This window comes from Microtus ochrogaster, chromosome 5 (genome assembly GCF_000317375.1).
Source record: "Microtus ochrogaster isolate Prairie Vole_2 chromosome 5, MicOch1.0, whole genome shotgun sequence".
Lineage (NCBI taxonomy): Eukaryota > Metazoa > Chordata > Mammalia > Rodentia > Cricetidae > Microtus > Microtus ochrogaster.
In genome coordinates this window covers 36,241,811-36,256,586 of record NC_022012.1, presented here as the reverse complement: position 1 = coordinate 36,256,586, position 14,776 = coordinate 36,241,811, and the positions used below count along the sequence as shown (strand labels likewise).

At 46.1% G+C, this 14,776-nt stretch overlaps 1 protein-coding gene across 2 annotated transcripts in view; it reads left to right on the top strand.

Annotated features, from left to right (window-relative positions):
• The first annotated feature begins 2,688 nt into the window (after window positions 1-2,688).
• The window catches only part of Tecta (tectorin alpha), a 69,979-nt gene continuing 57,891 nt past the window's right edge, over window positions 2,689-14,776 (top strand). For both annotated transcript variants that reach the window (XM_026779345.1, XM_026779344.1), the window contains exons 1-5: window positions 2,689-2,752; window positions 6,038-6,171; window positions 8,973-9,260; window positions 12,858-12,995; window positions 13,574-13,739. In XM_026779345.1, coding sequence (XP_026635146.1) covers window positions 2,689-2,752; window positions 6,038-6,171; window positions 8,973-9,260; window positions 12,858-12,995; window positions 13,574-13,739 — 790 coding nt within the window. The remainder of the gene's footprint in view (window positions 2,753-6,037; window positions 6,172-8,972; window positions 9,261-12,857; window positions 12,996-13,573; window positions 13,740-14,776) is intronic.

Below are 14,776 nucleotides of genomic sequence, written 5' to 3'. Positions count from 1 at the left end.
TTTTTTTTTGGTTTTTCGAGACAGGGTTTCTCTGTGGTTTTGGAGCCTGTCCTGGAACTCTTTGAGATTTTTGTATATGAAGATTGTATCTATATCACTCTTACCCCCTCCTCCCCTCAAACTCCCCCTTTCAAATTCATGATCTCTTAATTATTATTGTTACATAGACTTGCACACATACATGCATATGTACATGCATGTATATATGCATATATATATTTATATGCACAAATGGAAACACAATCTAGTGAGTTTATCTAGTGTTGCTTGTATGTGTATTTGCCCAGAGTTAACTAATTTGGATTGGATTTAGTTTATGTTCACTGGTCTTGTGCAAGCATCAAGCTGAATGGTCTTTCTTTGTTTGAACCCCCTTCCAAAGTCCTTCCTGGGCACTTTCATCAGGGGAAGCCTGTACCCCACTACCTGTGAAGACCCTTAGGGGTATCAGCCTAAGGGTCACAGGCGTAGTTTCCTTTTTCTCCTTTGCCTGGGAAGTGCCCTTGAGCATCCCCGGAATGAATCAGAGAGAGAGAACAAGGAATAAATACCTAGACACATTTGGGAAAGCTTCATTAAATACTTTATATATACCTGTGGGGGGCGGGGAGGAAGGGGGGATCAGAGTAGAGTCTGTATGTGAACGGATAGAAAAGAAGGAAGAAAGAAGAAAGCAAGAGAGAATGGAAGAGAGGGAGAAGGAAGGAAGGAAGGAAGGAAGGGAAGAAAGAAAAAGAAAGAGAGAGAGGAAGAAAGAGAGAGAGAGAGAGAGAAAGAGAGAGAGAAAGAAAGAAAGAAAGAAAGAAAGAAAGAAAGAAAGAAAGAAAGAAAGAAAGAAAGAAAGGAGGGACAGACAGTGGAGAGGGAGAGACAGAGGGAGGGATGGAGGAAGGAAGGAGAGAGAGAAAGAGAGAAAGAAAAAGGAAAGTTCAGTAGAAAACCAACTTCATTTAACTGTCGGAGGGAGCCGCTTTGTTGGGTTTTCTCCCATGCTGGTGGATGCTAATTCTGTAATGCTAGACACTTGCCTTCTCCTGGGTACAAAGAGAAAGGGAGGGTTTCCTTTGTGTTTTCAGTGCAAAGTGATTCCCATCAGAGAAAACCAAGGTTTCGGCTCCAAGTACCTGACATTTCCATCTGAATCCACTTTTTTTTTCCTTTTAAAGGAGAGGGGAGGTCTAGTTTTTCAGGAAAAGAGACTCTCCACGCAGTCCTGAAACCGATCTTCAGATTTACTTTTCCTTAATCAATAGAAAGCAACTTGATTGCAACTCAACACTCCCTGACGCTAGTGCGGGACTAACCGAATTTTTGGTTTTAAGAGTTCAGGATTCGGACGTCATTTCAGGGATCAGAAATAATTGGCAGAGAGACGGGAGAACCGGTGTGAATTCTTATACCTAATTTTCCGGACTCACCAAGATTTGGCTTATTATTTCCCACTCAGTTCCTCCAGCCTCGACAGAACAGGTTAGTGGCATGTTTTCATAAATACAACTATCTAAATGACTCCTCCTTGCTGCTGCTGTCCGCACCGCTCCCCCAAGGCCTCCAGCCTGAAGCTTGCGCTGCCTCCGCCCGAGCTGCATGTGATATCTGCTAGAGTACTCTGCCATCTGCAGCCAAACTAACTAGATTTGCTCTATGCTTGAGACCTCAATGGGCATGACTGGTAGCTGACATGATACTCTCACAGTATCATCTCATTGGTTTCTTCTAAAAGTTTGGCTTAAAAAAAAAAAAACTGATAACCTCAAATGATAAGAGCAGGGTGTTTATCCTTAAGAACGCTGTTGGGAGCAGGTTTCCTGGTCTGTGCCTAGGTTCTCAAGCAGGTGCACATTGAACTTGGAGCTTTCGGGTGTGCTTGCATCTCAGCTTTTTTGGAGCAGCGCAGACTATCTACGTTCCTAACAGAGGGTAAAGCCACCCGCTCAACTGAGCGTAAATTAACATGCAAACGAGTTCAGCTCTGTGATGTTCCTACTTTTAATTAATTTCCTGGAACTAACGAGTTGCTCACGTGCCGGGTTCTATTTCTGTTGTATTTCCAAGGAGCCACTCTGGTGGGATGCTCTTTGAGCACCAAAGCCAACCATCGATCATTCATTTCACTGCGGAATGTCGGTGGGCAATCTTAGACCACCTGTGAGTCTGATTAGTAAAATACTGATTGGCTCCATGTCATTGAGAAGAGGATGACATACTCTAAATCCTCCTACCTGGAGAAACACGTGGTCTTTTAACCAACATTTCTTTGACCCTGATGGAGAATGCCCTGTGAGATTAGGACTGCTGGGTCTTATAGAGGCTAGCGTTCCCGAGACCCAGTCTGGGACCTGCAGTTTTGGAGTTGGATGCTATTTTTGTTTGAATCGGATGCAGAGTAGACACCTTTCCCTTGCTCCTTGCAAGTTGCATCGACTCCCCACTAATTACCTGACCACCCATGTACACTTCTAGGCAGTCTTCTTCTGGGGGGTCTACCTTGTTCTCCAAGTGTTAAGCTCAGGAGGACCCACGAGCCTTCTGGGAATTCCGACCAACTCGGCATTGACGCCATGATGTGAATGTGTTCTGTGATGGTTGTGGTGTGTCTCAGGGGGTTGCCACCAATCACACCTGGTGTTGTATTTATTCTGGCAAGCAGGGGATTTTTTTTCCTTTTTCTTTTTTTAAAATTTCAGGATGAATTATTCATCATTACTTAGAATTTGGGTCTCTTTCATCTTCGCACTTGTTCAGCACCAAGGTGAGTACGACAGAATCTCATAAAGCTCTTGATCAGCACGCTCTTGAATTTATAAAGAGACACTTTTGTTGGCATCATAATTGCAAGGGCAGGTGTACATGTGTCTGCAGATACAACAAGGTGAGAAAAAAAAGTAAATTAAACTCTGTTGTCAAGGGTAAAATGCATTAACTTTGAATGATGCTCACTTTTTCTTATTTAACTTTGAAAAAATTTGTATATACCGGTGAAGGTCTATAAAATAATGCAGACTAATTCTCGTGCAAGTACATGTAGGAGTTGAGGCTGTCCATCACCTCTCTCGTCATCGATCCCATCTAGCATATGCTGGAGACTTTAAAGAGTGTTCTTATGTTAGCTCCAAGTTAGGAAGCTGCAGCAGTAACGATGGTGTTGGTGACCTGTTTCTCAGGGACCGATGACATTGGCCAAAAATGTAAAACTACAAATGGAATAAGCTACTTAGCTCCCTGAGTGCTCATGATCCCTTCTTTCCTCTGTCTCTACCTTAAGTTAGCAAAGGACCATGTGTATGTCTTCCTCCTGCTGTTCTTGGGCTTTTAGATTAGAAAGATAGGGCAATCTGTGTACATCTTGTTCTTCTAGGGTTTATATTCCAAAGCACCTTTGTTTTGCATGTTTATATGTTACGTTCAGATGCCACATGGTTTCAGGTCTTGGAAGGACCTTTCCTTTAAGATCATGCCCACTGTTCTAGAATTGGATGAATTAAAAGTTGTATTACAGCTGGGCGGTGGTGGCACACGCCTTTAATCCCAGCACTCGGGAGGCAGAGGCAGGCAGATCTCTGTGAGTTCGAGGCCAGGCTGGTCTAGAAGAGCTAGTTCCAGAACAGGAACAAAAAAAAAGCTACAGAGAAACCCTGTCTCGAAAATTTAAAAAAAAAAAAAAAAAAAAAAAGTTGTATGCCATAACCCAAAGTAACAGTAGAGTGATTTCCCTCCAATAATCCCAGCGACTCCATTTCCCACCTCTACTCCAAGGAAGTGTGTTTTTCTTTGGTAAAAAGGAGAAATCCTAGAAACACAACTCTACTTACTGTGTAATTCCTAGTTTAGAGCAAGCATGGGTAGGGATAGTGTTTCTGTGGCTAACTCTGACACTAGCCATAGGCCATGCTGCCAAATGTGCTGTTTTCAATGGTAATAGGTTCTAAGATGGCAATCACTGCTGTTTACTTCTGTCCCCTTTTGTTGAGTGTCCTATTTATTCAACAAATCTTTATTGAGGTTGTACGGTATTGGATGTGCTTATCTGTAATATTCTTGAGATGGAGACTCTTAGCTGTGTGTTATTTCTGTTCAACATCACAAACTAAGTGAAGAATCTTGGAACAAACAGAGAGTTAGGGCGGTCTCCATCATCAATGCTTTCTGTGTCCTTAAAAGCAGGCTTGATATGCCCTTCTCCAGACAGATTGGCCACTGCTGTGCAAAATACAAATTAGACCTTTGCCTGGAAAGGATTGCATGCCATGTGAACTGGAGATGTTTTCAGTACTGGGCATGACTCCCAAAAAGTTCCCTATGAAGGACAGACCTGTAGTTTGCCTCTATATGTGCTAGCAATTCAAATGTAATAAGTACCTGTGTTTAATACCAAAGTAAGAATTACAAACAGTTTTTTTTAAGTTTTTATCTTCTAAAAATTTACACTTTGTTGCCATAATGTAAGAATGCTCAAAGAGCCTTTCTGAATACGGATTGTGATCTCAAACCCAGATCACTGGCTGAGTGCTCCCCAGATTCAATCAGCCACAGCCTCTCCTACAGGTTAGGATTTGGTCAGTTTCCCAGACTTCTGAGATGCACGGCATAATGTGTGAATACTAATGACTGGACTAGTGCCCTGCTTTCCTGATGCTGTCCCCCAGAGAGTGAACCTTTATCTGGGCAGACCTGCACCAACTCCAGAGCGAAGGTGCGGGCGCTTTGCCTGGCCCTCCAGGCTGCTGTCTGTCCACTCTGCAAGCTCTTTTCAGGGGCTGTTGTCCACTTACTAAAAGGCTCCCCAAGGGGAAGAACTGGCCACGACCAGCTGTCCTCCCCCCTGTCAGCTCCATCAGTGCAAAGCAGGGATTTTCCCGGAGAGTGCGGTGACATGAGACTGGGTGTCAGCTTCTGGACAGACAGGCTTGAGGGCTGTGACCACAGCCCAGCGTGGATCAGCTGCCCCACCCCCACATGGATCAGGTACCCCCACCCTCCACCCCCAGAAAACTACAGATAAACTTTCAAAGGAAGAAAAATGTTCTGTTATCCAACTTTCATTCAAAAGGAGAAAGAACAGTGACAGAGAAAAGTGACACCAGACACGACATGTTGATTACTTCAGAGGTGCAGTTGTGCCAGGTCCCTGGTAGCATAGGCCCTGGGGACATTGTCTTATTTTTTTCCCACCAGTCTGGGCCATACCTTGCAAGAGTTTGCACCCCAAGCATCCAGGAAGGGGGTCTGTGTAACGCCTCATCTCTGACTAAGAGGACGAGGAGGAACATTGTGTCCACCCTACAGAGTTCTTCAGCACTCCACGTACACACACACACACACACACACACACACACACACACACATATACACACACACACGGACACACAGAACTCCCTCTGCTGGAGAATCCCATGTCTGCTTTTTGTGACTAGAGCTTGGGCAGAGAGCCTTGGGCCAGTCTCGGTCAAGGTCACTTACAGGCAGTGACTACCAATCCTTTTCACCCCACTTTGTGCTGGTTCCAATATTATTTCTCTTGGGCTCTGATGCCTTCTGCTGTGTGGCAGGAAGGACAGGGGTCTTAGGAAAAAACTCTTGGGACCCTCCTGGTAAATAGAATTCTTAGCTTCGGAGGGTGCTCTCTGGTTACACCCACCTTCTCACCACCTGGTTGTCTACTCAAGAAGCAAGTCCTCCTCAGCCATGCAGATCTAAAGGCTGCCTCCATACCCTGAGAGCCCCAGGTACCCATGGTGGCATGACCTTTCCACCCACACTCACCACTGCTCTCCCCAGTGCACGGGCACACAATAATAAAGCGTGTAGGTCTTTGCTTTAAGTAGAGACTGTGTGTGTCCCTTTTCCCCCAGAGACAGAAGAGCAAAGATCATGGACTGGGTATAGCATAGACTCAGGATGGAAAGCCCGTCTGCCTTGCCTTTGGCTTATAAACCACACTCAGACAAACTGACTTTAGTGGGTGGGAGGGGAGTAGCTTGCCGAACGGAAGTGGCAGCTGCCATCTAATCTTTGTAACCACCATCTCTCTTGACAGCCCAGCCCAGGGAGCTCATGTATCCGTTTTGGCAGAATGACACCAAAACCCCTAAAGTAGATGATGGAAGCTCATCTGAAATTAAGCTGACCATCCCCGTTTTCTTCTTTGGTGTTCCTTACCGCACCGTCTATGTAAGTGCAGCAGCTGCTCCCGAGCGCCTCTCCCTTCTGTTTGTCATTAAGGAAAACACGTTGAATACCCCTTTCCGGGGCTCTGACGATAGAGGATTTATCGGCGGCCAAAACGACAAGTTCTGAGATTTCATGAGCTGATGGGTTTTATGATTAAGAAAGTCAAAGGTATATTTAATGGCTAATGTTCATAGTGGAGGAGTATACAGGGCAATAAATTGCCTTTGTGGGTGATTAAACCCCGAAGTGAAGCAGAGGCTCCAATGCCATGCACATCATTTTGGCTACTCAACAAGATAAAGAAAAAAAAAGATACAATGAACCACAATAGGAGCAATATCATTTTTTTTTTTTTGCTCCCTTCTGGGGGTGTGAAAAGTTTAGGCATCTGCTCTTCTTGGGCTTCCAACCAATTTGAGGCTGAGCTGGAGCACGAGAGATGAATAATCAATGATTGCATAAAAGTTGTTTGCAGAACTGGCCACCCTTCTCAGGTTGGTAGCTGTGCCAGAGGGTGCCATTGTCGAGCCCGTGCCATCGCTGAGCCCGTGCTAGGAAGTGCTTCCGTGGCTGTCAGAGCTCTCCCAGCACCTGCCTTCTCAGGCTGTGTAGTTTGGAGGGTTTAAGTTGCTGCTGGGGAGACTGTGGTTTGGAGCAGCTGAGCCTGTCTTCATCTCTGCCTTCATGGACCAAGGGAGGCATAGGCAGATTCTGCCGCATCTCACCCTAGGTCTGTGCCCTACCCTGGAGGAACAAACAAATGAATTTGGAGCATTTCCATGTCTGCCCCGAGGCTGCTGCTTTGGTGGTTGCTGGCATGCAGCGAGAAAATCACCCCCTCTCCCACTACTCTAAGGAAGGGTTCCTGAACCAAGGGCAGCGTCACCTGCCTTGTCACCTTCCACCCCAGCTGACTCAGAAACCAGGGGAGAGAGCCTACTAATCTGCCTTAATGAGCTCTCCAGGTAATCCTGGTGCCCCTCAAAGTCTGAGAGCCACTGCTCTCAACCATAGAATACAATCAAAACACATACATCTTTCTGTCTTTCTCTCTCCCTGCCAGCCTCCTCCGCAGGTGAGCCTCTGTGTTTTAATTACACCGGTTCTCCCCTAGCAAATACATGGCTCTGGCATCCTCCTCACAGAGGAGGCCTCCCTGGACTGTGTCTGAGGGAGCTGACTGTGAGTTCTGAAGTGTACTGACCTGCTTTTGAAAACGAAAGGCCTTCCATTCTGGGAGTCTTAGCCTCCCAGGCCCCTAGGGCCTGTATTTCAGCCAGTTCCTCTTTCTCTCCCATTGCACAGTGTGACATAGAGCTTCACAGTTCATGGCCTTGCAGAAGCACAAACCATAGTTGAGGGCAGGATCATTGGGTGGGGGCTCGGGGCGGGGGGCAAACTATCGCACGAGTTCCCAGTGCTTTGAGTAGTACAGTCTTTCAATCATCCGAAGACCTCTGGGTGGTTCTTTGTTCCTTATTTTTTATTTTTATTTATTTATTTATTTTTTGGTTTTTTGAGACAGGGTTTCTCTGTAGCTTTGGAGCCTGTCCTGGAACTCCCTTGGTAGACCAGGCTGGCCTCGAACTCACAGAGATCTGCCTATCTCTGCCTTCCAAGTGCTGGGATTACAGGCGTGCGCCACCACCGCCCGGCTCTTTGTTCCTTGAAGACAACAGGATTCCAACATTCCCCTGCTCTGGCCCTCTCACACCAAAACCTCACAGAATTTCTTCCGATGCGTACTGAGGTGTCCTCCTCAGTCTAGTGGCAAAGCACTTCCCCAAGGAACTAGGGTCACTGCTAATGCCTAGCCTGTTGCTGATTGGTGGGAACAGAACAAACAGTGTGACGGAGAGGGCCATCATCCCCGGCTTTCCTCTGCCCAGGAACTGTGAGGACCCCCATCACAGGGGTTTCTCTCAGACACGGGATGGATTTCAGGTCCTGAATGGACTGAGGGGACACACTGCAGTAAGGTTTTGTTGTTCCTAAGCCATTTGCAGGTCATAAAACAACCACCACTCGGTAGTATTTTCACATGCAATGCAAAGTACTCATGTCTCAATTTCTATGCAGCGATGGCACAAAGACACTGTCAAATGACAAGAGCCGGACAGAGACTGGACATCCTTAGGTCTTAGCCTTGTCCTTTTTCTGAGTGAGGAAGAACTTACAATAACAAGAGAAGTTTCCCTTTGTTTGTTTCTGTCTCACCCAGAGAGATACGGTGATACGGTGATACGGCTCACCCTGAGATCTGAGTTCAGCCAAGGGGTGTTTGAGTCATCTGTCCCTGACTTATTATAGAGTAAGACTCGGGGTACGCTATGAAGTGCTTCAATTATTAACTTGAACTGGACTTTCGAGTTTGTTTGTTTTCCCCTGTCTGGTTTGCATCTGTGAACATGTGGCTCTCAACAAATTAGTCTTTTTTGTCTCATTATCCCCAGGTTGACCTAACACACACATGCACACACATACACGCACACACACACCCCACAACCCAGTATCATTTAATAAATGCAAATAGAGATCGGACCGAGAACATGAAAACGAGGCTGGTTATTAATAAGGAATGATGCTGACTACACATTGAAAATGAAAGAAAACCAATGAGACTGTCTGGGAGTAAGTGAACCTCCTCATCTGAGCATTGGGAACAGGTACTCAGGGCTTCAAAGTCAGCAATTTAAAAGCCCTTTTCATCCAGGTGATTGGCTGTGTGTCTGTCTTAATCTGTGACTCTGAAGTTTCCCTGTTTTCAGGTCCCCTGTGCAAAACCTCTCTTATTTTTGTAGGTCAATAACAATGGTGTTGTTTCCTTCAACGTGCTAGTGAGCCAGTTTACGCCGGAGTCCTTTCCCCTGACGGACGGGAGGGCCTTCATTGCTCCATTTTGGGCAGATGTGCACAATGGAATTCGGGGGGAGATCTATTACAGAGAGACCATGGACCCCGCCATCTTGAGAAGAGCCACCAAGGACATCAGGAAGTACTTCAAAGACATGGCGACCTTCTCTGCCACTTGGGTTTTCATCGTGACCTGGGAGGAAGTCACGTTCTACGGAGGCAGCAGCACCACGCCTGTAATCACTCAACTTTCCCCCTTTCCGCGGGCCTCTGACACCTCGGTCCTGTCCGTCCTCACTATCGAGCTGCAGTCTAATTGCTAGAGCTGAGGAATGTCAGCTGGCTTGAGTTACACTAATGGGTCTTGCCACCCACTTTCCAGGAAACAGAGGGAAATATCAGTGTGAACCAGTCCAGTCAGCTGAAATATTTCAGATGCGTCACCCGTCACAATTCATTACCAGTGTCTAAGAGGCGTTCCTTGACAATATTCTTGCAGGAGGCAGCACTCAAATTTGTGAGAGAGTAACTGAGACCCTGAGACTTATTCAAGGCCATGCGATTAGGGATCTTTTGAGGGACACAGAGGCCGTTTTCTCTTGCCAGGGGCACACATGTTTCTCACTATCAATAATTTCCCTTTTCTCCCCCTCAATAAAATATGATAGGAAGAGAAAAGCAGGGTGTCTGATTTGGGAACAAACAGCCTGGTTCATTTTATTATGTTATGACTTTTTTTTTTATTATGACCAGGGCTGAAATGATTCATATTTGATGTTAATTAGAGTGGGCAGTTAAAGCAATTCCTGAATAAAGTTTCAACATCTGCTCTGAGATCCCAAATGAGCAGTCGAATAAAAGTCAAATAAAAAAGATTATCTCTGGTAATATCATAGAGGCAATCAACTTTCTGCCTAAAGGGGAAAAACCCCAGTTTCCATGGACACATACAGCTTGTTTGGGTGACCACAATAATGGAGATTTTTGAAGTTGCAAACACATGCATCTTCAACTCCAGTTCCCTAGTAAGCAGAGATGCTTTAAAAATATCTGTTCTCTTCTTTCGTAGGGTTATTTCTAATTCCATCTGCTTTCCTGGCAATGAGTTGACTATTTAGGGGTAGAACTGAAATCCCTGTGTACCAGAGAGAGGTTCAAAAGTGCTGGTCTTGCAATTCATGGCTAGGATGCAATGAGCATGTGGTTTAGTATTGTCTGACTAGAGAAGCTCAAAGCACTTTATTGCTAAGAGGTCCTGCAGAACAGAAAGATGCACGTATAAACGGCAGATGCATTGGCTAGAAATAACCCCTAAAGAAGCATGCATTTCCCTCTGTCACGTTATGGATCACTAACGACTCCTTGGGTGATACTTTATGTTCTTTAAGCCTCATATCTTACAGCGCTAGAATGCAGGGTGCCAGCAATCGATAAATTTTAGTGTCAGTGAAGGGGTAGGGGAGGGAAGAAATGCCCATCAAATGCTGACCACCATTTTCCTCTACCAAAACCTCTACTGGCCGTAAAAATGGCCAGATAATGTGGGTGCTTTCTGCTTCCTAGTTCGGGGCCAGTTTCCGAAGCAAGTAAGATCTATTTCCATGAGGATGAACAGTGAAACTTTGAAGGATTTGAGCTCTATGAGAGAAAAGAAAAAGATGGTTTCTGTAGAATAGCAATGTGCCCATCATCCCTATCTTTGACATGGATCCACCTCTCCAATCCAAGACTGCCTGCTTATCACTGGGTCTACTAAATAGGGGGTTGGAGAGACCTTAAGGAAAGGAAGTGCCATGGAAGCCCAACTAAAGAGGAAATGGATGTATTTAAGGAGAACTGGCGTTTACTGAAGTTCTAACTATGTGCCAGCCCTGGAGTCGGCTGTTTCTTAAGTCCCATAAAAATTCCCCAAGTGCTATGTTCCAAGGGGACAATAAGAGGGGCTCCAGCCTCCTAAGAGACAGAGCAGAGGCTTCATGCTGAACTCTGTAGGCTGGCTCCTAACCGCTTTCTTCAGGCGCTTCCCCCAGGTAGGATCCTGAGTTCTCTGAATTCGAGTGCAAAAACAGATCTAGAAAGGTCTTAAAATGAGTATTGGGGAAAATGTGTGCATAGGTATGTGTATGTGTATATGTGTCTGTGAGTGTGTGTGTATATGTGTATGTGTGTGTATATGTGTATGTATATATGTGTGTGTATATGTATGTGTGTGTATGTGTGTGTGTGTGTGTATGTGTGTGTGTGAACACCTGAGGAGTGTGCATATGTTAGACAGGTCAGCTTTGGGATAGCTGGTTGGTTTAGGAGTAACAAGAAATGGCGTGATTTGGGGAGGAACTCTCAGGACTTCTTGAGCCACAGGTATTTCCAACCTAAAGTTGATAGAAATTCACTTCTCAAGGGGCATCCTACTATGAACAGGGTCCAGCTTCAGTCCTTGCACGACCCTAACTTTGTACCTATCCTTTGAATCTGGCCCTACTAGTGATCTTGTAGAAACCTTGAGTTTATTGATCATTCATTTCTGTGTCCCACTTCCCTCTTTTGTTAAATGAACCCAAAGAATGAAGGCATATACACAGCCAACTCTATCATAAACGCCATCGGCGGTGGCAGACACAGGGCCGGAGGAGAAGGCTCTCTTTCACAAAAGGGGCTTTTCTTTACTAGCAAGGTACTCCTCCCTGGGACTGTCTAGAATGGGCTTCCAAGATCCTCCACCCCAGTCTGATTACACAGGATAGGAATTTGGGTCTTCCTCTGCTCTCTCGCTGAATGCTAACTGGGGCGCTCTCAGGCAGATGGGAAAAGGATGAGGCTTGAACAGAGAAAGGTTATAATGGCTACTTTTAATTCACTTTTGATCTGCATTACCTGAAAACACAGGCCCAAGGGTGGGGATTAGGAAAGGGAAATAGGAAAAGTCAAAGCTTGATGCATCTTATATCTGAGTACCAACTGCGAGGTTGGTTTGGATTTATATAACATCTCTGTCCTCTCAAAAGTTTGCAATTAAGACGGCATGGAGTGACCATGTCCTGAGAGGTAGACTGGGTGTTCTGGCTGCGATCCCATGTACCATGACCCTGTCACTGCTCAGTTTCCAGCAACTCATTTCCCTTAGTCCGTAGCTACTTAGCTCTAAATGGAATGGACTGAAACCATTGCCCATCTTAGCTTCAGTCTGAGTTACGGATGAGCACTGATGATTTTGCAGATACTAAGTCATGCATAAATGCTCAATTAGAGGAACATTTTCTTTCCAGAAAGTGATTCTTAAAAATCACTTCCCAACTTTCGTTTTAAAAAGGGGAGACGTCTCATCCAGACTAGCGATGTATTCTAGGAACTGGGAGAGCCCAGTCTGGAGGACCACTGTACTGGAGCTTTGGGTTCTCTGCGTCCCTCCCCGCCCCACCCTGCCCACTCTGGCTGTGGGTGCAGGGATGGGTGCTGACGTCCCTGGCTTGACTCTTTCCTATAGTTTATTCTCCTGCTGCCATCTATAGGTGTTCTCAAGTCATAGCATGCTCAGACAGGTCCTCTGAATCTTCTGTTTTGGTCCAAAAGAGATGTCACGGGGTGGGGCGGGGTGGGGGGAGCACTGAGTCAGACTCCAGGTTTATCTCAGCCAATTTCTCGTGTGGATACAGAGTCCTACACAGCTTGCTTTTTTGCACTGGAGGCGAGGACAAATTTCGAGAAAAGACAGAGCATGAGGACCCGGAAGCAGTACAGTTCAGAGCTGTTTGGTGGTAGGGTGGAGGGTAGGGGGGGAGCGGGGAGCCACCACTGGGTGAGGAGCTCCTGAGCTTGTTCTGCACATTCTGCAGGTGAACACCTTCCAGGCCGTGCTGGTGTCCGATGGCTCCTATACATTCACACTCTTTAATTACTATGAAATCAACTGGACTACCGGGACAGCGAGTGGTGGCGACCCCCTGACAGGCCTTGGGGGTGTGATGGCACAGGTAAGAGGCTCCCCATCTCGTCCTCTTGGATATTTAAATTATTACATCCTTTGCTTGCTTTGCTTAGCATCATGGACAGAGCCCTGCCGATACCTTTGTTCTAGAAACATGTCTGATCTTGTAGTTGCACTGAGGGGCTAGCCTTGTTCATCTTTTCTACCTTAATCTGGGCATGGGGTGAACTAGATAGGCCTTCCACACCTTGAATGGTGGCCTGGTGGAGTTCAGGGAAAAAGTAACCTCTTGTTTCCAGGTGTGATGGATTCTTAAAGTAGTTGGTGCTGAGCAGTGCTGGCACACACCCTTAATCCCAACACTGGGGAGGCAGAGTTAGATGGATCTCTGTGAGTTTGAGGCCAGCCTGGTCTATAGAGTTAGTTTCAGGACAGCTGGGGCTGTTACACAGAGAAACCCTGTATCAAAAAAACTAAAAATACAAAACAAACAAACAAAAACAAGTAGTTAGCTCAGATAACTAATAGAAATGGTGTTCACTCAAACCTTTCTCTCTTTCTCCTCTCTCTCTCTCTCTCTCTCTCTCTCTCTCTCTCTCTCTCTCTCTCTGTCTCTTGCTCTAGGCGGGATTTAATGGTGGAAACCTCACGAATTTCTTCAGCCTACCGGGGTCAAGAACTCCTGAGATTGTAAATATCCAAGAGACCACAAATGTCAATGTTCCAGGACGCTGGGCATTTAAAGTTGACGGGAAGGAAATCGACCCGGCCAATGGCTGCACCTCCAGGGGTAAACCTTTCCTCTCTTCTCTGACAGAGCAGGGTTCCTTTCCCTTAGACTGACAGGCGAGCTTTCCAGCCACGGGGGCGGACTCGTTCCTGATGGCTTACTCTTTTGACATCTTTCAGCTGCCTGGTAGAGATCAAGGTAATTTTAGCACACACGCTCATCAGCCCGGGAGGAACACTGCGTGCAGTATACTTCCAAGCCCTTGCCTGTAGGGTGCATGCAGATACTCCTTTGGACTATCTCCAAAGTGCACCAGGATCCTAAGTTATTTCTCAGCCACATGGACAGAAGGGAGCCCTCCTGTCCTCATGTTATTTTTGTTGTTGTTGTTGTTGCTTCCTCTTTAAGATTCCATCCTCATCTTTACTCTTCTCCTGCCATCTGCATGCCGTGGAGCCACAGGAGTGGGTGAACTTGGAATGCCGCCAAGTCCCTGTAGTGGTAAATCAGTAACTCCTAGTACAAGGAGAAAGAAAAAAGTAGCAGACTTTTTAGGGGAGCTTCTAAAAACCTTGGAGGGGTAGGAAGACATTGCAGGGACTGGGGGAATCAAAGCTGCTCCTAGTCTGTGTGAACAGGCTCCTCGGTGAGTTCCCTTTACATTGGTTTCTGTAGTGTGGTGGCATCTTTTCTCAACTACCAAAATCTCTTCAGAACTGCATAATAGCCCTGGAGTTCTCACAGGAGCATCCCTGGGTATTGTTTCCTGCCCCCTATGTATTCAAATGATTCAGGAAACAGGATTTCTGTTAACAACTCTATGTAGAAGTAGAGGCTACAGCAACAAGAAGCGAGAAATTGTCTGTTTATCTGATGCTCACCTAGTGACCATCATCTACCTCTCCATCCTTTTGCTGAGCTACTCACCAATCCAACATTCCCCTCTCTACCCACCCTATCTCCAGCTACCATCCTATTCACTCATTCCCCTAGCCACCCATCCTCCCATCCTCCCATCCACCCATCCTCCCATCCTCCCATTCTTCCATCCACCCATCCTCCCATTCTTCCATCCACCCATCCTCCCATCCTCCCAT